Consider the following 25,256-nt stretch of genomic DNA (forward strand, 5'->3'; position numbering starts at 1 on the left):
TCAAAGTTATATTGGAGCAAATTCGAGCTCGTTAGCATCACGTCTGCCCACAGTCTGATCTCGTTCTGAAGTCTCGCGAAGGTAGTACGAGAAAGAGAAGCTGCGTATCAGGCAATTGCCATTTTGTATTTTGAGCCAACATGACGTCAGTTTCTCCATAGTCCTGTAGCAGTTTAATCTTCCCTCCCAATTTTATTTTTTTTCTCTCTTCTTCCTAAACATTATGCGCTCCACACTCCTATCCAGTAGGTGGCGGGAATGCACCATTTTAGTTGGTCTGTCAACCGCCATTAATACCAGAAGAAGAAGAAGAAAAATCTTCCCTCCCATCTTGTCTCCTAACGATGGCGTCCGGCGGTGCAGGTAGCAGGGTCTCCTGCGGGAGAGATTTGAGTTGTGTTCCCGAAGTGGCGGATACCCTCGCAGCGGTCGCCAAATTAGGGTAAGCAAAGAGAGCTTTCGGCGCAGTAACCAGACAAATTATATCAGCGTTGTGGCTAAATGAAGTGTGCTCAGTTTGAAGTTGGCTCTGCTAGGTCGCTGCACGTGATGCACATGAGCATTTGCTAGCTGTTAGCGGCTTCTTCAGATTTGCTTTTAACTCACACATGAGTCTGCACACCAGTTCTGGCCAAGAACATACAGCTTTCTTTTGAAACCTTTGTAACACCTGCAGAAGAGGTGTGTACCATTTTTACTGGTTTGTTTTATTATTTAATAGAGGTTTTTGAATGGATTCGTTCAGTCTTGTAGGTGAGAAATGTTCGTTCTCCAGCACAAAATTGTTTACTGAAGTATTACATCTGTTCAGTTATTATTCAAAGTGCAGATTATTAGACATGCTTGCATTATATTTAAAGATCCGACCTCATTGACTGATGGGATTGTGAGCCTGATGGGAAAAGCTGATAATTTGACAGCTAAATGGTCTAATCTGAGCCATAGTATTATAAATGATTTATCAATGTAATTATACATCTTTTGTTTTGTAATGCCACACAAGCTTGGTGTTTCTGAAATAAAAATATGTACTTTATTGATTCCTAAACAGGGTATCAATAAAGCCTAAGACAAAATTGGAAGACCCTTTCATTTTGATGACATTGACGACTTTTGGCATTTACTTTAAACATGTATTACAACTACTATCTGTTTTCTTTGTGTGCTCTGTTTGTGTAAATGCATATCATTCTGTCCTATAGCTTTGATTTCCTGTGCATGCCGCTGTTCCACCCACGGTTCCGAAGGGAGTATGAACTGGACCCTGCTAAATCACGACCCGGAGCCCAAACACGCTCTGACCTGCTGTTATGTGGCAGAGGTGAGATATAAGAAACTCTGTGCATCTAAATATTCACTCATTCAATACTGTGAATTGAGGAAAAATAAAGTTTTTGAGGTTTTCAAGCTCTTAAAGAAATCATGTCATTAGAAAATTTTCTTAATCTTTTTTTAGTGATACGTCAGTGTACTTTGAAAACATATTCTAACTGTAAGAACTCAAAAACATCCTACCTAGTCCAAAAAGACCTTTTGTTGAAGAAAAACATCTGCATCTTTCTGATGTCAGATAGTAGTTTTTTTCTAATACATGGCGGCCCTACCTTTACACATCAGCAATGATTATTTGGTATTCAGAAATTTGAGAGTGAGAGAATTTAGAGGAAGTTATGTAGATAATATTAATCCTGAGAAAAGAAGAATCAACGACAACAGTAAAATGATGTAAAGTCACATTTCACTTTCAAAGACAGACTATAAAAGCAATCTATTAAATTTTAAGGGTCAGAAAGAGAGTGGAAAGTGGTTATGAAACCTAAATCACAACTATTTTTGCACAAAAATCTTAACTAGCTTTTAAACAAACCTCGGGACAGAATAAAATGATTAAAGATTGTGTGATAAGACCCTTTAATGTCAGTTCCTCATTAAGTTGCTTTTTTTTTATTAAAGATTGAATAGCTGACTTTTGTTTTTATCCATGATACTCTGTGCAATTACATTTACAGAATTACATGCACTTAAACGTTGCGATTGTATCTTTATAATAAGATGTCCATTCTTTCTTATTAGATTGGAACACGCTTATCGTGGGAAAGCTGTCACCCTGGATTGAGACCGACTCCGAGCTGACCACAGAACGCAGGAATTCAGAAGAAGTATGTTCATAATGTCTTTTTTAATTAACTATATTTTATCCTCTTCTAAATATATTCCTTGTCTAATCTGATAGGCAGATATTATTAATTTGCTGTAATTTATTGTTGTGTCACAAATAATGCATACACGTCATGTGCAAAATTTCTTGACCCTTTTGGGTTTTTGATAAGGGCTTCCAGGTCTTCTTCAAACAGCAGTGTCATTGTAGCTGTAATCAAGTCTCGGATGCAAACGAGGGCCATTTATTGGAGATCTGCCCAACAAAGAGGAAGCTGAGCAGATTTGTTGTTTATTTTGATGTGATCACTACTTCTAACGTCTTTTATGCCCTTGCTGCAGGCGCTGGTACAGGAGCTCAATTTCTGTGCATATCTGGGGCTGCCAGCTTTCATGATCCCCCTAAGGGGTCCGCACTGTGCCAATCTGGCTCGAATCCTTCTTAACCACATCCACACAGGACACCACTCTTGCATGGTAATGGCAATCTGTAGCATAGAATGAAAACAAATATGTGACCCTGGACCACAAAACCAGTCTTGTGTAAATTTATCGAAATTGAGATTTATACATCATCTGAAAGCTGAATAAATAAGCTTTCCATTGATGTATGGTTTGTTAGGATCAGACAATATTTGGCCAAGATATAACTATTTGAAAATCTGGAATCTTTGAGGGTGCAAGTATTCAGAAAATCACCTTTAAAGTTGACCAAATGAAGTTCTTAGCAATGCATATTACATATTATTAAGTTTTTATATATTTACGGTAAGAAATTTACAAAATATCTTCATGGAACATTATCTTTACTTAATATCCTAATGATTTTTGGCATAAAAGAAAAATCAATAATTTTGACCCATACAATGTATTTTTGGCTATTGCTACAAATATATCCCAGCTACTTAAAACTGGTTTTGTGGTCCAGGGTCAGATATGCTCAGAACACACCATTATTTGTTTATGTATACACCCTGGGCCTATCATTTACACAATCTTCGTTCCTGCTGCTTCCATTTTTTTTCGCTGATGGAATTTTAATTAGTGATTGTTTATCATTTTAACTTGCTGTCCATCTATTATTGCATATCTATTATCATTATAAGAAATGTTTCTTGAGCAGCAAATCAGCCGTCACAGAAATGTTACATTTTAAATTATGACAGAAAAGTTATTTTATATATAATATAAAATCCTTTATTTTATAATTATATTTCACAATATTACTGTTTTGCAGTATTTCTGATTAAATAAATGCATCCTTTGTGAGAGATTTCTTTCAAAAGCATCGCAAAAATCTTACTGACTCCAAACCTTTAAGTGGTAGTGTATTCTATCATGCTGGCTTATTAGAAAGTAAGTGATTAAAAGCATTTGTACAAAATACAAAGACACAACCTCTGTTCCAATAAGGGCACAGTATAAACTCAATTATAATGCAAAGCCTCGTGTAATGCATCAGTGTGCAAGCAGAAACAAATCCATTTGTTTTTTCTCAGTTGGCTGCTCTTTTATTGGTTGTAATGCTGCTTTCTTTATTGATTAGGAATTAATTAGTTCAATGTTGATTTGTTTTTAATTACACAGTTTTGGATACGCGTTCCACTGTTAGCTCCTGAGGACACGCTTGAAGATCTCTTCGAGAACGAGTCATCTAAACAAATGGATGATGGCAGCAATGATGAGAAGACCTGGGCATGGTGAGAGAGCTAAAACAAAGCCATTTGTTCAATTAAATAAAGATATTAAATATCTAATTAAAACATTTCATTAAGGATGAATGGGAGTGTTTTTTTTTTTCTCTCCTAGTCCATATTTGGGTCTGCTGTGTGATTAAATCACTCAGCTGCATGGAGAATAAAGCAATCTTTGGCCTGTTCATTTCATTTCCTTTTTCCTCTTCAGGTGGCACTCATTCAGAACACTCTGTGACTATAACAAGAGGATTTGCCTTGGTAAGAGCAAAAAACTCAAAAGTGAAGTGCTTATAATTGCCTATTAAAAAATTAAGCGGTGAGAAAAATTTCTGGTGTTTTTTTTTTCTTTGTGAAGCTATTGAAATTGGAGAAGACCTGCCATCTGACACGTTAATCGACAAGTGGCTTGGAGAACCAATCAAAGCAGCCATCCTCCCCACCAGCATTTTTCTAACCAATAAAAAAGGGTTTCCGGTCCTTTCAAAAGCTCACCAGCGAATCATCTTTCGCCTCTTCAAGGTAAATGTTACCAATATTATGTCACATTCATTCTATTCAGGGAGGTTATCTAACATTCTAGGGTCTCCCTAGCTGGAGGCTCAGTTTATTTTCACAGGAGCAAACCGTCACAGTGAGAAAGACTTGCGCTCGTACCTGCAGTATCTAGAGTACCTCAACCAAAACCGTCCAGCACCAAATGCCTATGAGCTCTTCGCCAAAGGCTATGAAGATTACCTTCAGTCACCACTGCAGGTCTGTCAAAGGATAAACATTTTGCCTAGTGAGTTTTTCAGCACATTATTGATTATTTTGGGTACAGTTATGCTAATGGAATGCCTAAATGTTTTATCAGCCTTTAATGGACAATTTGGAATCACAGACGTATGAAGTTTTCGAAAAGGATCCCATCAAGTATTCTCAGTATCAACAGGTGAGTTAAAATAATTTGGTAATGGAAAGCCAAATCTATCATCATCATTTGCTCACCAGATATTTATTCTCATTATTGGTGCTCTTTGCGTCATTATAGCTCATGTTACATGATAAAATGGACAAAAAGAGGGAACTGAGCCATATCTAGGGGTCACAATATGATAATGTTGGGGGTTCTCTTTTACATTTACACTACCAGTCAAATGTTTTTGAACAGTAAGCTAGTCTCTTCTGCTCACCAAGCCTGCATTTATTTGATCCAAAGTACAGCAAAAACAGTAAAATTCTGAAATTTTTACTATTTAAAGGTGCAATAGGAGATCTCGGAAAATGCTAAAGCGACCTTCCCACTCTCCCTGCAATCGCCGTCCAAAGCCACGCCCCCTGAATGCGCATTCGCTCAAAGAGCAGAATACCAGAGACAACAATCACCTATTGCACCTTTTAAAACAAGCGTTTTCTATTTGAATATAGAAAATGCTGAAAATTTAGCTTTGATCACAGGAATAAATGACTGCTTTTGCTGTATTTTAGTGTACATTTATTCATTTAGCAATTAATTTGTTCATTTGGGTTTGTAAGGAAATACCCTAGCAAACGCATAGAAATGTGTTAACACTTAAGCAAATGTTTGAGCACCTTAGCATTCATATACATGACTGTTCAACAGCTTGGGATTAGTAAGGTTTGTTTTTCCCCAAAAGAAATTAACTTATTCATCAAGGATGCCTTAAATTGGTCAAAAGTTCCAGTGAAGACTTATATTGTACCAAAAAAAAATTAAATCCTATACTTTCTATTAATTGAAGAATTCTGGAAAAAATACCAGTTTCCAAAAAAAAAAAAAAACAGCACAACCTTGATAAGAAATATTTCTTGAGCACCAAATCATTGAAGACTTCATACTGAAGGCTGGATTCCAGTATTCATCTTTGACATTACATAAATAAATTAAATTTTAAAATATAAAACAGTTCTTTAAATTGTAAAATAAGTGCATCTTACTGACTTCTAACGGGTGAACGGTAGTGAAGCAACACCAATCACTGTAGTGAAGGAAAGGAATTGTCTTTCCCAACAGGCTGTATATAGATGTCTACTAGACAGAGTTCCTGAAGAACAGATGGAAACCAATGTGCAGTAAGTGACTTCACATACTTCCAGCTGCCCCATTGTAAGTTCTTAATGAATTAGAAATTTCAGAGATATGCTGTTTGCTTGGCAGACTATGCAAACACTGAGATTTCTTTTCAGGGTTTTGATGGTACTAGGTGCAGGTCGTGGTCCACTGGTAAATGCCTCACTTCGTGCTGCAAAACAGGCTAAGAGGAAACTGCGTGTATATGCTGTCGAGAAGAACCCAAATGCTGTTGTCACGTAAGTAACTTAATGTTAAAATGTTAATTTTTTCCCCCTTCTCTTGATAATGCAATACTGTCATTGAACATTTGTAATGTTTCTTATGCTCATCAAAATACAGTAAAAATTGTTACAATTTAAAAACACTTTTCTATTTTAACATATTTGAAAGTAATTTATTCATGTGATGGTAGTGTTATAGTTTCAGCAGCCATTACTCCAGTCTTCAGTGTCACGTGATCCTTAAGAAATCATTCTAATATGCCGATTTGGTGCACAATAAACATTTATTATCTTCTTAATAAATTTCTTACATTGAAAACTATTGTGCTTATTTATTCAGGATTCATTGATGAATGAATAGAATAGTAGTAGAAACGACAGCATTTGTTTGAAATGGAAATCTTTTGTAAAATTGTTTTATTTTATTATTTTAATAGTTTCTTTAAAAAATGTTACTGACCCCAAACCTTTAAAGAGTATATGAATATATATTTTTTGTTTGTTTTAAACAGATTGCTTTCAGATTACTTAAAACATAAGTAACTCCGTTATGATGATAAATGTGATGCTTTAAAGGAAAAGTGTGTAATTTGTTTTCAGGTGTGTTAATTTGATTTCAAGTGTAATAATTTAAGTAAGTCAACAGTCTTTTGGTGTTCCCCTTTCTTTCTCAGGCTGGAAAACTGGAAATTTGAGGAGTGGGGTGATCAGGTGACTGTTGTGTCATGTGACATGAGGGAATGGACAGCTCCAGAGAAAGCGGATATCATTGTGAGTGAGCTTTTAGGGTCATTCGGAGACAATGAGCTTTCACCTGAGTGCCTTGATGGAGCGCAGCACTTCCTCAAAGGTTTTATATTAAATCATCTTTGACTTTTAAAATTCTGTGATTTTTGATTTGCCCTGTTTTACATCTTTTGATCCACTCATGGATGTTTGTTTTCTCTTAGATGATGGCATAAGCATTCCTTGCTCTTACACGTCTTTCCTGGCTCCGCTGTCCTCCTCTAAACTATATAATGAAGTGCGTGGGTGTCGGGAGCGAGACAAAGACCCCGAGTGCCATTTTGAGACGCCATATGTTGTTAGACTACACAACTTCCACCAACTTGCAGACCCCAAACCCTGCTTCACCTTCGTACATCCCACTACAGGTACAAGATCATGCAAAAACAGATAAACAGATGCCAAAAAGACCATATGTACTCCAAAAATCGTTCCTTTCATTTATTTTTTTTGTAACTCTTTCTATGAAGCCATTAACTCTTGATCTTTACCCTGCACAGATATGAATAATAACCGGTATCAATGTCTACGGTTTTCCATTGGATGTAATTCAGTGCTTCACGGCTTTGCTGGATATTTTGAGGCCACACTCTACAAAGATGTTATGCTCAGTAAGTCTTTTGTAGCAGCAGCAGTGTTTGTGGCACACAATGTCTGTTTAATGGCTGTTTCACAATGTAAGGCTTGCATTGATCATGAATTTCTGGGTTATCACATTGAGTGTGTTCTGTTATAATGACCACAGATTGGCATGGTTATCAGGAGAGGGCAATTGAGAATCGTTTTTATAAAAAGGAAAAAATTAAATTTCTATCCAAATAGAATCAAATGCATCACACTGTATATACAGAATATTTATATTTTTTATACAAAAGTGCAGTTTGTGTGTCTGTTGCTTTGACACAAATACATTTCTCTTTATTCGTGCTTGCAGGTATAAAACCTGAAACGCACTCTCCTGGGATGTTCTCCTGGTTCCCCATTCTATTCCCTTTGAAAGTAAGTTCAGTACATTTTTGTACACCCCTTTTTCTATTAAACACATTTTATTGGATTGTCCCGCTTTTAATGCAAATATACAAGCTCACATAAGGTTTAATAAGATTGTTTAATAAGAAAATGTTTTATAATTTTTATCATAAGTAAATGTAATTTGAAATGTTGTATTTTTTGTTTTTGTTTGTTTTTTGTATTTTATTGTATTGTATTTATTTTGATAATCGATTAGTTGGTCGATTTATTTTTTCGATTAATCTGATTTAAAAAAAAATTGCCTGATTTTCTTTCTTTTTTTGCCTGATTTTCTTTCTCTTTTTTTACTTTTTCTTTTCTTTTTTTTGACAAACACTTTCACATTCTGCCCAATGTCCTTCAAACAAACGTGCCAACTGAATGCTATGAAAACATACAGTGCTTAACAATTTATTAGACCACCTGTCATAATAAAGAGAAAACACAAATATTTTAGGAATCGGTCAAAAAAAATTAAATATAAAAATGTTATTTATTGAGAAAATAACAAACAACGCGCTTTGTGTTGCACTGTTATCATTTACAAGCGTGAAGCGCGTCTGCATCTCAGCAGCTCAGTCCACAAACTTCCTCAGTTTATGCTGGAGTTAATCAGCACTTTCTTTATGCTGGAGTTTGGGTTGCTTAACGTTCATCTGGGAAAACAGTGTGTGTTATCTGTGTAGATTTGTAATGTAAATCATTTACAAACCTATGCCAACACGGGATAATACATCAACATATTTCTAAACATGCGATTTGTTGTACATCGCGATTTCAAAATATAAGTCGCTCTGAATTTGCTTGTTAAATGGATTTAAACGTCATTGAATAACGCTTGAAAATTAAACATTGGCGCCCTTTGCTGGAATTTGTTATAATACATAATGTACTTAAATTGGTATATTCATATTATATATAGGCAATTAGGCATATTACATTATGCATTTTAACAGTTTTGTTCAATAAAACCTTGTAATTACTTGGATTTGATACTTTATTTGAACCAATTATGATTGCCTCATCGTTAGTTTATACAGAAATAAAGTCATATTAAAGCCTGTTTTTCACTTAGGTTTATTTTTATTACTAAAAATGATCAGATTACTCAATTGTCAAAATAATCAGTAGATTTCTTGATTACCAAAATAATTGTTAGTTATGGCCCTAGATCAGTTAAAACATTTCAAAATACAACTGCATTGTTTTGTGGTTTTAAAAGACAAATGTTTTGCAATTGAAAATTTCTTTAAAATAGTATTAAAATATTCTGTCATTCTAGTGAACTAAGTCTCTGTATTTTGTCATATTTTATGAGCCAAGTTTGTCACACCCCTAGCGTCTACAAGCATGATATTGCTCATATTTTTCCAAGTGTATGATATAGCTTTTATTCTTCAGGTCAATCATGTATTCATAAAATAATAGGAAAATGTACTTTGCCATTGTATAGTTTTAAATGTTAAAGTGGCCATAGTCACTGCATGCTTTGCTTGAGCTGCACTTAATTTGTACCATTGTTTTATTAGTTTATGTATTATAATTTGAAAGATAATAACAGTATTGTTTGATAAGTGAGATCTCAGATTTTGGTCCTTGAAAACCAAAAAAATTGTGCTTTAAGTCCTGGAATTTCATTTTGCAATTTCTGTACGAACCCTGTATTTATTAAAAAACAAAAAAAAACTTTTGTTTAATAGTTGCTCCTCCACCTGCTCATATACATACTACAACAGTTTACTCAGAAGTTAGGGAGTGCATTTTTCGCTTAGCCTATCCCATTGCATTCTGGGAATCCCTTCTCATTGAGTGCTAGTGTGCTTCATTATAGCTGTCAGCTTTTCTTTTTATTTGACTTTTATCAAACAGTCTGGATCCACTGAAACTATTATTAATGCTACTGTGTTTTATCTCAGTATATGAATGTTATCAATCACTCAAATGCATGCACTTTCTTGTAATACCATTTGGTGTGAACGTCTGCCATGGACATAAATACAGTTAGCACTTTCAGTTTGAAAGGAGCCAGCTAAGCACTGTGAGAGCGTGGCAGTTTATCGACTCCACAGTTAATGCGCTGAAGTGTTCAGCCATGTTGGGAGTGTAAGCCTAACACCTTTTCCCCCCTGTCTCTCTCTCCCTCTCCCCATGCAGCAGCCGATCCCGCTGTCCTGTGGCGATAACGTGAGCGTGAGGTTCTGGAGGTGTAACAATGGAAAGAAGGTCTGGTATGAATGGGCTGCGACTGAGCCTGTATGCTCTGCCATTCACAACCCTTCTGGGCGCTCTTACACCATCGGCCTGTAGCAAGCTGACATCTACTGACACATGGGGTTACACTGACTTGTTTTGTCTTGTTTTCCTAACACGCAATCAGATTTTCAGTGTCTTGTTAAATGTCTTGTTTTAGGGGCCCAATCACACTCAAGGAGATTGTACACCATGACAGCTATGTATCTTTGGCCATTTCTGTAAAGTTCATAAGGATGGAAATTAAAACAGCACTTACGAGGTATCCTGTAAATCAATGCGCAATGTCCTGGTGCTCTTTCTTAGTTCAAACTCTTCTGATATTTCAAACATATATTAATAACACAAAAGCTGTTAGTTTTTGAAAACTATTATTTCTAGAACTGATTAAGTGAGTCCAACAGTCTACTTTGTCACTCTACATTATACATCAGCCTTATTTCCCAATTGTCCACCAGTGCCCTGCAAAGCCCCGTTGTTAGAATAATCATAGTATGATGTCTCCAGTCAGGCCATGTTAGAAAACATATCCCATACTTTTATACAATTGTTTTCCTGATTAAAAAAATGTATTGTCATACAACATGAATAAAAAAGGTACAAAATTGTGATCTTTCTCTCTGCTATATTTTATAAAATGTCCCAGGACAGAATCAATTTCATAAATCTGTTGCAATATACAGTTAATGGTGACCATGACATTTAAAAAAATAAATGCATTTTGATATTTTATTATTATTACACACACATAATCCAGTAGCCAAAAAAAGAAAAAAAAAAAATAACAATTAGAATTTTTTTGCACAGTTTCTATTAGACATTGCAATATCATTATTGCGAATGATTGTAAGTCATGATCATGACATACTAAAAACAAAATTAGATGTTAAAAAGTCAGTTACTTACGGCATTAAAAGTGAAAATTGGCAAATACTACTACTTCCTTTCTCATAATTTTTACTTTTTGTCATGATTATTTCTAGTTGACACTTCATAATAGGAGACAGTATTGCACCTTAACAGTCATTCTGTCTCTAGAAAGTGCTGATTAACATGAAACATTTATTTTTGTATCTTATTGTACAGTTATGTGTGATTCATTAACCAAAAAAAGAAAACACAAAATAAATTTAAAGAATCATTTGAAATAGATTTTTTTATTGATATTGTGATATTATAGTGAATTCTTGTAAATAATTATTTCATACTAGATCTTAATGGGAGATAACCATATAATCAGTCAAAATTATGGGATAAAAAGACAATTGACACAAAGAGAAATTAACATTCTGCTTTGACAATTTGTTTTTTCAATTTTTGTTATTTTTTATGGGAACTTGTGGGAACTTTAAAAAAAAAATTGTATGAAATACTCCATATGAATCGTGAAATCTGATATCACGACAGCCATAGTTGAGCCAGTGCTGCTGTGTGGGGCTGGTCAGGATGCTCAAACAGAGCCACAGTGTTTACATTAATATTTTAATGCTGAATTATGTCAAATTTACATATACATTAAATAATTTTAGGCAAAGAACAGTCACATTAGCTGTTGAATGTATCTAAGAGAGAAGTAATTTGTAGCTAAACTTATATATAAAATAAATATATAATAAAAAATTAGGCAGGGAAACCACCAGCGCTGATTTTGTTTTCTTTGTTTACGAACACTCATTAACAGAGCACAGCTTGTGAACAAGAGAAATCTCCAAGAGTGTTTGCCAAGACATCTGAACCTATTTGTTGGCATCATGCAGGGAATATTCACAAATATCCATTCAAGCACCATTGATTGTGATTAGAGCCCTGCGACTTTTTTATGCCTCTAGGGCCAGGCTTCGGGCCAATTTCCACGTCATAGTTCAGAGGCGGGCCGGGCATCGGGCCCGTTTTGGGTTTCTCCTTATTTTATTAGATTAGATTAGATTAGATTAGATTCAACTTTATTGTCATTTATGCAGAGTACAAGTACAGAGCTAATGAAATGCAGTTAGCATCTAACCAGAAGTGCAAGAATATAGTGTTTTATATACATATAAGTGCAGAGTAAATGAAGATATGATTTACAGAATGTACAGTGGAATTGCTATATACAGTATTGTACAGTATTGAGCAGAGTATATACAGAATATAAATAGGAATGCAATGTAGGGATTGTATGTACATTATGAACAGAGCAATGTAGGATTATATACATTATGAACAGCAGAAACGTGAGAACAGTGGTAATAAATAAATACAGCTGGATGAGTGTGCAAAATATTGATAGGACAATGTATTCTATGCAAAATAGCAGTAGTGCAATATTTTATAGAAATATTTTACTGTGCTTTGTGTAGTAACAACTTTATACAGTTTATAGTGTGATAACTTGTACAGTCTGTGCAAAATAAGAGTAGTGCAAATGCATGTGTGTAAAGTACTGTGACCAGTGCAGTAATAAGATTGTAATATATTGTAGACGTCTATCGATTAGTGATGAAAAAAATTGCAGCGCTGGTGGAAACCGTGCCGCGACTGAGAGCAGCTCGATGGTGTTTAGTGTCCCGCAGCAGCAGCAGATGCACAAGTGACTTCAGCACAGCTGAATAGTTCTGCGTTCAAATGCAAAACCCCAGCAAACATAACCATGAATGTGTCTGCGGGAAATAGTAAGGAGATATTTGAATTATTTACTAATAAACTAATGTTTTCTGAGTCTGTGTTGCAAGGATGAAGTTACTGATCCTCCTCATTAGACGCGCCTTTAGAGAGAAATGCATCTATATTGATTATGATTAAGATGAGAGTTTTTGTTTTCGATTTTTTTATTTCGTTAAGTAATAATTTAAAGCTTTCTATAGATATATTTATCATGTCTGTGAGGCATGTATTCGCTCAGCTTCGGTTCATTTTTGTGAAGCGCTCCTGTTCAAGACGGCAGAAATCGCATCATGTTTGTTTTATTTGTTTTATAAAATAACTACCTTTTGTTGGTATTGTGAGTGCACACAAATACAAGTAGACCCTTTACAGGTCCGAATGATGTATTACTCTTACCTTCATCAAAAAAATGACGGCGTAGGCTATTTTAATAGCTTCCACTGAAAAAAATCCAAAGCTGGTGCCTCCATGTCCTGCAGAGCGCGCTTTAGCCACTCTCCGCACAAACTGAGATATAGGCTAGCGCACATTATTACTATAGCGCAGGTTTAACGTTTAAACATTGTTATATGCTTGAACTGTTTTAGTAGCTATATCTATAGATTTTATTTTAGGCAAGTCGTGATGATATGAGAAGGCTAAATTTATCAAACATAGGCTATGATCAGCTCATGCCGCTGGCCGCTTGGTCGTTACTTAAAAAAAACAAAAACTTAGTCTATTTAACGAACATGCGCCAAACGTTTTTCTAAATTAACTTAATAAAAAAACAAAACGAAATATAATAATTTTTCCATTACACACAAAACTGAACTATTTTAATTGTCGAAACAGTAGGCTAAACTGTTTTAGGAGAAGAGGGAAAAAAAGACGGGCTCGGGTCGGACTCGGGCCGGTAATTCTGATAAGCTGTCGTGGGCCAGGCTAGGGCCTGAGCGTCTCGGGCCGGGTTAGGGCCTAAATTTGAGGCCCGTGCAGGGCTCTAGAGAGCAGACCCTGAGATGCGCTCAGCTAAGCGCACAACTCTCTGTAGTGCTTTGCAGTCCTGATTTGAGCTGTTTCCATACCACACTGAGATGCACTGAGTCAATACACTTTCTATGGTCCCTGAATAGAAAGTTTTCAGGACTGCTGGTGAGACCCTGAATTTCCTCAGCTGTCGCAGATGGTACAGTCTTTGCCTGGCTTTCTTAACCTGTGTTTGGATGTGTGTAGTCCAAGTCAGGTTCTCAGAGATGTTTACACCGAGGTACTTGAAGCTACTCACCCTCTCCACAGGGGTCCCACTGATCATCAGAGGAGTGAAGGGCTGCTGCGGTCTCTTCCTAAAGTCCATGATCAGCTCTTTAGTTTTGCTCACATTCAGAGAGAGACAGTTGTCCTGCCCCATGATGTGAGTCTCTCTACCTCATCCAAGTATATGCAGTCTCATCATTGTTGGAGATGAGGCCCAGAACCACAGTATATCATCAGCGAATTTGTTGATAGATGTGGTGCTGTGAGAGGACGCAGTCATGCATGTAGAGAGAGTAGAGCAGGGGACTCAGGACACAGCCCTGTGGGGCTCGTTCAGGGTGAGGTGAGTTTGAGGTGAACTGGCCAACTTTCACCGCTTGAGGTCTGCCGGTGAGGAAGTCTTGAATCCAGTCACAGATGAGGAGTTAGAGCTTAGAGCTACTTAGAACATCTTAGGGAGTTTTTTCACTGGCACTGATGCCTTTGGCAGCTCACCGGGGTGCATGTAAGACATTTTTTGTGTGTAAATCGGCTTTGGAATAGTATGCATTGTGAAAATCACTATACAAATAAAAAAAAATTTAGCTTTAGGAAAAAGCATATTGATTTGCATGGCTGGCTAAGCTGAAGCTTTGTTCTTTGGCCAGAGAGCTCATTTTTGTCATATGGCCCCTAGCAAACACAATTCTGGCCCTTTGAAGTGCTGAAAAAAAAATTGTTACAGCCCCATTATGTATATGTGTGTCCGTCTATATTTACAAATCAATGTTTAGATCATAATTTTATCGCAGCCTTCCAAGTATTATATAAAAAAAACCTTTAGCCTATGGTGGCCCATTTCTGCCACATGAGAAAAAAACAAACATGCATTGGTAAAGCATAATTAGGACGTACCAAGTCATTGACATAAAGTCATAATTATGACAGTCAAATTTGAGAAGTTTCATAATTATGAAAACATCAAAATTGAGAACGATCAATTATCAGTTTTTTTTTTTGCAACATTTTTAATTTTACTTTTACTTTTTTTACTATTAATTTTGCAATGTTATAATTATGAAATGGTGAAGTATGACAAAAAGTGAAAATGGTGATACTATTTATGACAGATTTGTCTCAAATATTAGAATTTTTCTTATGATTTAGAATCTCAATTTTGACGTTTTATTTCTCTTGTCGTAATTTTCACATCATAATTTGGATTTATGAACAAACATCATTTTATAATAACAAGTTATCAGTGCATGAGTTTTTTTAGGCTGCAGAAATGGGATTCCATATTATGAACTAAAATTCATTATTCATCATTCACTATTTTAATATCTTTTTTCAAAATTATTTTTGTATAATATTTTGCTGCTGTTTTTTTTTTTTTTTTACAGAAAAAGTAAAAAGTTGTTCTCACCCAAACAGGTTTTGATTTTTTAATGTCTTGATTTTAATATTAGTGTGGGTTAAGAGGACAAACATTCAAATGTCATAACTTTATCTGTCTGATTATGACCCAGATTTATTTATTTCGACCTTAAATTGAGATTTGGTGCTGCAAGACTACCAAATTACTAAATACAAAATCTCTTTGTAGTGGCGTTATATTGCCTCTGTTGCATTCATTTTTTAAATTAGACCAAACCAGAACACTGTGGGCGGGTTTATCAGATTATCACATTAAGTTTGGGGCAGGAGCATAAAGTTACGGAGACTCTCAACAGAAACACTTAAGCACAGAGTTGCTGCTGTCTGTGTGAAAATGAGCAGCAGTGGCGCCCGACGCAGGGCTGTGTCAGTGCCGGACACAGACACCGACAACGGAGAACCAGCAGTGACCTTGAAGAAAGAGATCGGACTCCTCAGTGCATGTGGTATTATTGTGGGTAAGTCTGTGTTTCATGCATTACGATTCCTCTTTATATTCTCCTTGCACTTTATATGGTAGAAAAACACATGATAAAAGTAGGCATGTTTGTGTTGTCCCCTAAATTCAGAAGATGAGATGTTGATGCGTATCCATGATATTTTGAAGAACTGACCATACAATGAAACTGAAAGGGGTCCAATATTGTTTTCATTGTTTGGACCAAAAAACATGAATACATTTTTCAAAATATCCTCTTCCATCATTATACTGGATGTGGGATATATGCATAAAGTATACATAATTTCATTAATTAAAAAAAATATATTATCTATATGATATAAATGAGAAATAAAGCATGTGAACGGTAACTCCAAGAACGAACACAGCGTGGAGCTGAAGCACAGGTAGGACCCAAGTAAGGATTATAAATGGTGAAGAGATTTCTCAGTAGGAGTCTGGTGTTAGGTAGCAAGTTTAAACCTAAACTGGGTCACTACTCTGCATGTAATTTAGACTTGAATGCAAGAAGCTCACCAGCATGTCTGTGCCAGTTACCTCACTGCTGGGTTAATGCATGTTATCTGAGATTTAAGCTGTCAGGAGGTGTTTGGATTACAGCAGGTCGGGTCACTATCTACCTGTGTTGTCCAATAACAGGTACTGTTGTTTTGGCAATAATATGTTTGTTGAGATCATTTGTGCAATTAGTTGGTTTTAAGGCCTCATGTTTTACACTCAAAAGTGGGATGTTGGTTAAGGATCTCTTGTAGGTTCAGGTTTTTGAACGTGTCATAAATGAGATAATTGTTCATATCTCTTGTCATGTCTGTTCCTGTTGTAGCTTGGGATAATACCCAAAAACAGTGATATTTAAAACATTAACAACTGGTTTTCAGACCTCTGATTAATATTTAATATTCAGATTGAGAATCAATTACCTTGTATGGAAAGCCCATATAAATGACCCTCACAGCTGCCTTTTCCCCCTGCATTTATTCACATATTTTTTATGTTTCATATTCTTTCTTTTTTTTTCATTTGCAAGGACAATAAATTAATATGAAGAAAAAGGATAAAATAGTAGAATAGTAGATGGTTTCTATTTTGTGCAAAAATAAATAATGAAGGAAAGGGACTCAGGAAGGTGCATCAGTAAAAAAAAAAAATCTCCTGGTGGTTCAGGTCTTTTGTAGTACAAGTGGCAAAACAGCTTATTTCATTCTCCCCTTGTCTTTTTTTTCCCAAATCTCTTGAGAATTCCATCTCTAAACAAAGGAACTTTTCACTGCTCAACAGGTGTTAACAATGAGCGTTCTTGATATTTTACCAGACTGGTTGAAACCAACCCTCAAGGTCACAAAGCACTGAAGAAAACCTTGTACAAGAGAAGAACACAGTCTGAGGCATGTGCAAAGAAGCGCAGAACACAGAGACACTACTGTTCAAAAGTTTTGAACAGGAGTCGGTACACGTTTTTATGTTGCTGAAAGAAGTCGCTGAAAGAAAAATGCATTAAAAACTGTTATATTTTGAGACATTATTAGAATAAAAAAAAAAATCAAAATTTTTGAATGGCAGTGTAGTATATGAACATCCAACAACCCATGTGCTTGTTCAAAATTCCAAACCGCACTGACATTAATAGAGAGTTGGCCTAACAGCTTCCACTAATATGGGAATGCTTTCTTTTAAGTTCTGAAATGCGGCAGTATGGATTTGCTTTCTTTCAGACACAGTCATCAATCAGTCCTTCTATTAACTTCTATTAACTCTTGCATGTTTGTTGTCAATTTCTCAGGTAACATCATTGGGTCTGGGATTTTTGTTAGTCCAAAGGATGTTTTGGAAAACCGCAGCTCAGTGGGTCTGGCTCTCATAGTGTGGACTCTCACTGGAGTCATCACTGCCATCAGTGCTCGGTGCTATGCTGAACTGGGAGTCACAATCCCAAAGTCAGATGGAGACTATTCCTATGTTAAGGACATCTTTGGAGGGATAGCTGGGTAAGACTGACTCATTTATTTAGATGAAATGTAATGTGAGGTCTTACAGGGCTTGTCCTTTGAAGAGGTTTCTAAGGTTGTGGATTGCAGTGTTGGTGATCTGTCCAACTAACCAGGCTGTGATTGCCCTCACATTTGCCAATTACGCATTGCAGCCTCTCTTCCCTTCCTGCTTCCCTCCAGAGAGAGCGCTGGGACTGCTCGCCGCCGTCTGCCTGTGTAAGTAAATGCTGACAATTAAAACATGCTTTGGGGCTACATTACATTGTCCATTACACAACGTTTTATCCAAGAGCATGCTGCATCTAGGTCATGGTGCTGGGTAGTATCTGTAGTAACATGTAATCTGGATTACATAATCAGATTCCAAAAATTAAGTACTTGTAATTAGATTATTACATTGTAAAATACTCGTAATCAGACTACAGTTACTTTTTTTATTGATTACATGATTACACTCAACAGCAATAAATTATAATTTATTCATAATGTATTGATTCTCCCTAATTGTTCTTTTTCATTTCCTGACAAATGGAATATATTTTCTTTCTCTTTGTATTTTTTATATCAATATGGTACAAGCTTATAAATGAGTTAGGTCAAAATAATCTAAAAGTAATCCAAATAGTCTGATTATATTATCTAAAATGCAAGTAATCTACCAAGCACTATATATATATATATATATATATATATATATATATATATATATATATATATATATATATATACAGTATATACTGTATGTATGTATATGTGTGTGTGTGTGTGTGTGTGTGTGTGTGTGTGTGTATATATATATATATATATATATATATATATATATATATAATTTAAAAAAAAAATTAATTGTAGATGCAAAAGCCTCTGTGTTGTCTGAAATTTTCATCTAAAATTAGCATTTTTCTCAGGCTCTTATGTTTGTTCAGTTATTTTACTTTAATAGCAATGAAAACAACCTATTTACTGCCATTAAAGTGAAAATACTGAACCCACACATAGGAGCCTGATAAAAATGCTCAATTTATAAGAAAATTTCAAATGGCACTTAGAGACTTTTGCATCTGAAGTCTTCATACATCCAGAAGCCTCAGAAACAGGAGACAAAGTAATGATAATTTAAAAAAGAACCAGAGTTTATTGAATAGACTTAGTTGCATATGCAACTAAATGCTCAGACTTCGTCTGACGAACACAAATCCAACAAGTAGTGTTATACCAAACTGCTTCATAACAGCATCCCATAAACCTTGAGTTTCCATAAACATTCCCTTTTATCTCTTACTCATTAAGACAAATAGCCCACACATCATAAGGCTAAACAACAATGGAAAAATAATATTTAAAAAAACAATAATATAACATAAATGACTAATCAATTAATGAATCAATGAAATTAGTACATAAATGGTTTCAAATTATGACATGATTAAATAGAATAATAAAATGATTAAATTCTAAATTAATGAATTTAAAAGAAGCAAAACAACACATGTATAGTTGCTCTCTTGAAGTAACACACAAGTTGTATTATGAATTCTTAGATGCTTCATATATATGAAGGTCTGCAGGTAGCACTTAGAATCAGAAAAGTGGCTTTTCATAACCTCTTTTTGTTAGCGCTAGATATATTAATATATAACTGTGGTTAATGAACTGAATTATGTCAGCTTTGTGACTCGTAATGAGAGGATTTCCAAAGAGCTTGTTCATACAGGTCTGGATCATGCAGGGTGTTCTTTTGCATGAGCTCAAATTGTACATATTGAGAGTGTTTGTAGACCATGTGTGCTTGGCTTTTTCCAAAGCCGTGAAACGGTGTTGTCTGGCAACTTTAATCACTGTTGAAGATTAAACCTGTTGGCAGTTCTTGCGTTGTTTTCGTTCTTTAATATAAAGCTGTTATTTTCATGTTTGTGAAGATTGCAGTAACAGTATTAAGTATTATCAAACAGCAGCTTGTTTTGTCTGAATTTTAAGTTGGACAGTATATATATGACAGACTTCATTCTTCATTTAATGTAACTTCTGGTTACTGCCATCAATATAAATTTGAATGTTTATAAATTGTTCTTTTGTTTATAGTGCTGTTAACTTGGATTAACTGCTTCAGTGTCCGCTGGGCGACGCGTGTACACAGGCAAACTTCTCGCCCTCTGCCTCATCATCATCATCATCATCATCATGGGTGTTGTGCAGATCTGCAAGGGTAACTTATAACAGTACAGTCCATAGTGCATATCCATACATTCATTAACATCCCTCGTAAACATATTTAACTCATATTTCACTGGTATTATTTGCCATATTTTAACAAATTTGTCAGGTTGCCTCTTTAAATGTTGCTTTTTTTTTTTTGGCTGCATAAATGACAATAACTCATTCCAGCATTATTTTTGTTGAGTTGCTGTTTTCCAAATGTTTGATATACACTACATGTCTTAGCTGCAGTCATAAATATTAAAGTAATTTTCTTTAAAATCGATGACAATAGCACATTTATTGTTCCAAAATCTTTCTGCATTATCAGCATAAAAGTGTGAGCATTTGAAGATGTGCTCATTTAAATAATGGCATTTTATAGAGAGTGAGATGTGTGCAATTTTTCTGAGAGTTCATGAAAGCCGTGATGAATAAAAAAATTCAAAATAACAGCATTTATTTAAAATAGAAATCTTATGTAACATTATACATGTCTTTACTGCATACTGCATCCTTGCTGAATAAAAGTATTAAAAATATTTGAATGGTAGCATATATATCTATATTGATAGATAAAAAAAGTTGCAATACAAGAATACAGTACAAGAAAACAATGAAATCTGTGTTTGGCTGGTTTAACTCACTCGTGTTAGATGTGAACATAAAGGGCTTGAATATAAGAGGGCAGGCATTAAGCTAAGAGTATTACATAGGCATACTTTTCATATTTGACCCATTTTTGCTCTATAAACAAAAGAGTCTATATCCATTAAGCACAGGCAAGCTCATATGAATTCGATGCGGGGCCATTTGTAGTCTGCTGCTTTCATGTGTTTAATATCCCAAGGACAAAAAAAGAACTTTGAATGTCTTCCTTATAAAAGAGTCAAAGAAAGAACTATTGATTTTGATAATGGAAACTGTACTTTGGTTAAAAAAAGTGCTTTACAATGCATACTATGCTTTCTTGTAGTAAATGTGACAAAAAAAAAGAAGAATTAAATTGATTTTGCAGTAGTTAATAGTTGCAGTAGTTAATACAACTTTCTCCATTCATTTAGATGTTCTCTACATATTAATTCAGGCATATAGCGCACAAAATGCTTCTCTGTCTTGTGTCTCCAGGTCATTTTTATTGGTTGGAGCCAGAACATGCATTTCATCCTCTCCAGCCCTATGACATGGGCCGCATTGCACTCGCTTTCCTTCAGGGCTCCTTCGCTTATGCAGGCTGGAACTTTCTTAATTATGTAACAGAAGATTTAGACTGCCATTTGTCAGGGAAAATGTAGAGTGAGAGATGCTCATTATCACTAAATATATGAGAAAGAACTCCAGATGTTTCTCTTTAATGCAGTAATTGGCAACAATCATTTATGTATAACTACTGTGTTGTAAATACTATAAATGTTAGCATTTTAAGTACCAAAGTATTCCCGCTCTGGGCAGTACAGGTACAATTGAGATTCAGCCCAGGTTCTCTCTCTTTACAGGAACATGCGCCGTGCAATCTTCATCTCAATCCCTCTGGTCACGTTCGTCTATGTATTTGCAAATATTGCATATGTTGCAGCTATGAGCCCTCAGGAGCTGATGACCTCCAATGCTGTTGCTGTGGTGAGTTGCTCTGCTCAAATTAAGACACTTATTGAGTTCTTTATCAGGAAATGAAGCAGCCTATTCATCAGCACTTCTGAATGTCTGCTTACCTCTATAAACTTTGCCTTCTTTTTCTCTTTAATCTCCATCAGACATTTGGTGAAAAGCTGCTTGGAGTGATGTCATGGATTATGCCATCTCTGTGGCTCTGTCCACCTTCGGAGGGGTTAATGGGTCCCTTTTCACATCATCTAGGTCAGTCTTGATGCCATGTTATTGCACAATTACTCATTTAGTTTGCATTGTATTTTAATGTCAATGGATTTCTTTGTATTATTAGCTTGATTGACAGTTGTTCTTTCACAGGTTATTCTTTGCAGGTGTGCGAAAAAGGCATTTTCCCCGACCCCGTCTGTTTGCAATGATTCATGTGAACCGCTGTACACCCATCCCATCTTTGCTTTTCACTGTGAGCTGTTTATTTCGTTCCTTAAAGGAATAGTTCACCCAAAAATTAAAATTTACTCACCCTCAGGCCACCCAGATGTAGATGAGTTTGTTTCTTCATTGGAACTGATTTTGAGAAATCTAACATTACATCACTTGCTCACTAATGGATCCTCTGCAGTGAATGGGTGCCGTCAGAATGATTGTCCAAACAGCTGATTAAAACATCAGCACAAGTAATCTACATGACTCTAGTCCATGATTTAACATCTTGTGAAGCAAAAAGCTGTGTTTATAATAAACAAATTTATTAAGACATTTTTAGCTTCAAACTGTTGGTTTCAGCTGAAATATGAGTACTCTATCCAAAGTACTGCTTTCTCCCGTGAAATAGTAATCTTGTTTGAATGAGGAGAAAAATATGCACAGATCAAGCACGGTTTACAAGCAAAAACAGTTCTAAACAAATATGTTGGTGGATTTTGATGTGAGAGGGCAACGGGATGATTTTTTTTTTCTACTGGAGGAAGCGTTGTAATGGATCATGGACTGGTGTTTTAGCTGAAGTTGATGGTTTAAAGTTAAAATGCCTTCATGATTTGTTTCTCACCGATGGACTGATGTAATGCTAAATTTCTCTAAATCTGTTCTGATGAAGAAACAAACTCATCTACATCTTGGATAGCCTGAGGGTGAGTAAATTTGTACTCAAATTGTCATTTTTGAGTGAGCTATTCTTTTAAATAATCAAAAAATCTTTATTTTTGTAAATTATATACAATGTGTTGAAAGGTGCTTATATTCAAATCAAATACTGGTTTATTTGATAGTGTATATCAACTCTGCTGATGTTGTGCACCAGTGACATATACACCCTCATCAACTATGTTGGCTTCATCAACTACCTGTTTTATGGGGTCACTGTTGCCAGGCAGATTGTGCTTGGCATCAGAGAACCAGACATATATCGACCAATCAAGGTAAGGCTGAATCCTATTGACTTTATTTTGTAGTTTTGACAGCATTAAACCTCAAGAGCAGTCAGAGCTCAGCATTTGCTGTGAACCGTAATGATGTATAATTACAGATTTCTTTTTTTGGGTGGGGGAGGGGGTACTGTACATTTGTAGTCCTTTACCAAAATCAACTGGTTTCACTCCACAGGTGAGCTTGGCGTGGCCAGTAATTTTCCTGATTTTCTTGGCATTCCTGCTGATCTTCTCTCTGTACTCTGAGCCTGTGGTGTGTTGCATTGGTCTGGCCATTATGTTGTCAGGTGTTCCTGTGTATTTACTTGGCGTCTATTGGGAAAACAAGCCCAAGAGCTTCAACTCATTTGTTGGTATGGCATTATCTTAAATCTCAGTTCATATTGATGGATGAAAATGATTTACAAATGTCAGCTATATTTGCATTAGACTAAACAGATTGTGAATGAGGCCTACAGCGGCTACTAAAGACACTCCATCTGCTGTTGTCTGTCTACATAGCTAATCTGACACACTTGGGGCAGAAGTTGTTCATGGTGGTATAACCCTCTGAGGGCAGTGAAGACGGAAATGAAGACGAAGACGAAGCTGGATAGGATTACAAGAAGTACATTTACTGATTCATTGATAGATATTCATTCATCAGCTAAACTTAAGCAATATGAATTTGGTTGGTTATGAAAATGCAAAACAAACATGCACATAGTGTGGAGGATAATGTTATAGCTAAAAAAGTGTTTTTCATTTGAAAGACTGGCCTTAAACATTCTAGGTGCAACACTGCCACCAATTGGCAAGATTATTAGATGCAATAAAAATATTGTTGCTGTGACTGTTTTGTGAAATTTTGCATTTTTATATTGAGCATATTATTGTATTCTCTTCATCAGTCTCTGGTGTTTGTATTCCCTACATTTTATACTCTATAATAAAATGGTTGAATAATCCTGAAGATACATTTTTGCATTTTTGTGCGTGCAAATGTTTAATATTTATTCACATTTCAGAAGTCAGACTTGAAAATAAATTATGACCCAAAACAGCAAATGAGGAGAGAGAAAGAAAGAAATCTGTCTTGAATGCGTGTTATTTACCAGCATGGAATCTTGCCAGCATGGAAAATGTCTGTAATTTAGGAGTAAATGGGAAGAATAGCCTGCCCTCCTGCGTTATATAAACCACATCCTACACCCTACAACAAAGCATGTCCAGAATTATGTTACATTTTGGGCCTTGTATCTATAGTAGTGAAGGTAAGGTAAACCACTATTTGATCATTGGAGAAGTTATTCTTTATTTGACAAACTCATTTCAGCACACAGGCCTTTATCAAGGTAAAAGGTAATATGTTTAAATTAGTCCATTTATTAAAAACTAAAGCAATGTTCAGAATTTAAGTCAACTATGGTAGTAAGTTAGAATTGACCAGAATGTTTGACATCTACCCGTTACAATTTATGTACATGTACATGTTTTCATTTACATGTATTAATTTAGCAGACACTTTTATCCAAAGCGACTTACAAGTGGGGAACACATCAAGCAATTCAGCTGCAAATAGACACAGGAAGAGCTCGTAATACCAAGTTTCAAGCATTGTTCAAATAAGTACAAGCTAGACAGGGAAAGATTAAAGAAAAGAGAAAACTTTTTTTTAGGATGAAGTCAAATAGTGGCAAAATTTTCATTGTATCAGTATTCCGTATAGGGGTTGGAAGATCAATCCACCAGCCAGGAACGATAAACGAAAATGAAAATGTTCTGGAAAGTGATTTTGTGCCTCTCTGTGATGGTACGACGATCTTGCATACAGCAATGTCTTATATAAGTAACGTTAGCCAGCCTGACACTGGCTTGAATGCATTACAACCATTGAGTTCACTACTAATAAGTTTGCGTGCATTTGGTAAAAAATAAAAAAATTAAGGATTTCCTTAAAACATCCACGTGAATGTGCCTAGTAAAATGCAATATATAATACATTATACAATGTGCTGTTGTTCTACAGATGCCATGGTGTTTAAAACAGTATGACTTTATTTCACTACAGTCATGCCTATTCTTTGGAAAGCAAATGGGTTCT

At 35.5% G+C, this 25,256-nt stretch overlaps 1 protein-coding gene and 1 pseudogene across 2 annotated transcripts; both read left to right on the forward strand.

The window, feature by feature from the left end:
• Positions 1 to 126: 126 nt before the first annotated feature.
• LOC306881077 (protein arginine N-methyltransferase 5-like) lies at positions 127 to 10,806 on the forward strand. Its single transcript, XM_079434977.1, has 16 exons — positions 127 to 442; positions 1,203 to 1,321; positions 2,074 to 2,159; positions 2,500 to 2,634; positions 3,745 to 3,857; positions 4,063 to 4,112; positions 4,210 to 4,373; positions 4,446 to 4,607; positions 4,708 to 4,785; positions 5,869 to 5,927; positions 6,042 to 6,164; positions 6,824 to 6,999; positions 7,100 to 7,303; positions 7,436 to 7,546; positions 7,870 to 7,934; positions 10,101 to 10,806. The coding sequence occupies exons 1-16, from the start codon at positions 345 to 347 to the stop codon at positions 10,251 to 10,253; spliced, it is 1,896 nt and encodes a 631-aa protein (XP_079291103.1). The 5' UTR covers positions 127 to 344; the 3' UTR covers positions 10,254 to 10,806.
• A 5,019-nt stretch (positions 10,807 to 15,825) lies between these two features.
• Positions 15,826 to 23,769, forward strand: LOC306881781 (large neutral amino acids transporter small subunit 2-like; annotated as a pseudogene). Its single transcript has 11 exons — positions 15,826 to 15,949; positions 17,732 to 17,936; positions 18,004 to 18,155; positions 20,022 to 20,145; positions 21,264 to 21,414; positions 21,632 to 21,755; positions 21,890 to 21,992; positions 22,104 to 22,206; positions 23,015 to 23,164; positions 23,349 to 23,526; positions 23,675 to 23,769. The product of its transcript is annotated as a large neutral amino acids transporter small subunit 2-like (transcript).
• The last annotated feature ends 1,487 nt before the right edge of the window (positions 23,770 to 25,256 follow it).

The sequence above is a fragment of the Barbus barbus genome (genome assembly GCF_936440315.1).
Source record: "Barbus barbus genome assembly, chromosome: 15".
Classification (NCBI taxonomy): domain Eukaryota; kingdom Metazoa; phylum Chordata; class Actinopteri; order Cypriniformes; family Cyprinidae; genus Barbus; species Barbus barbus.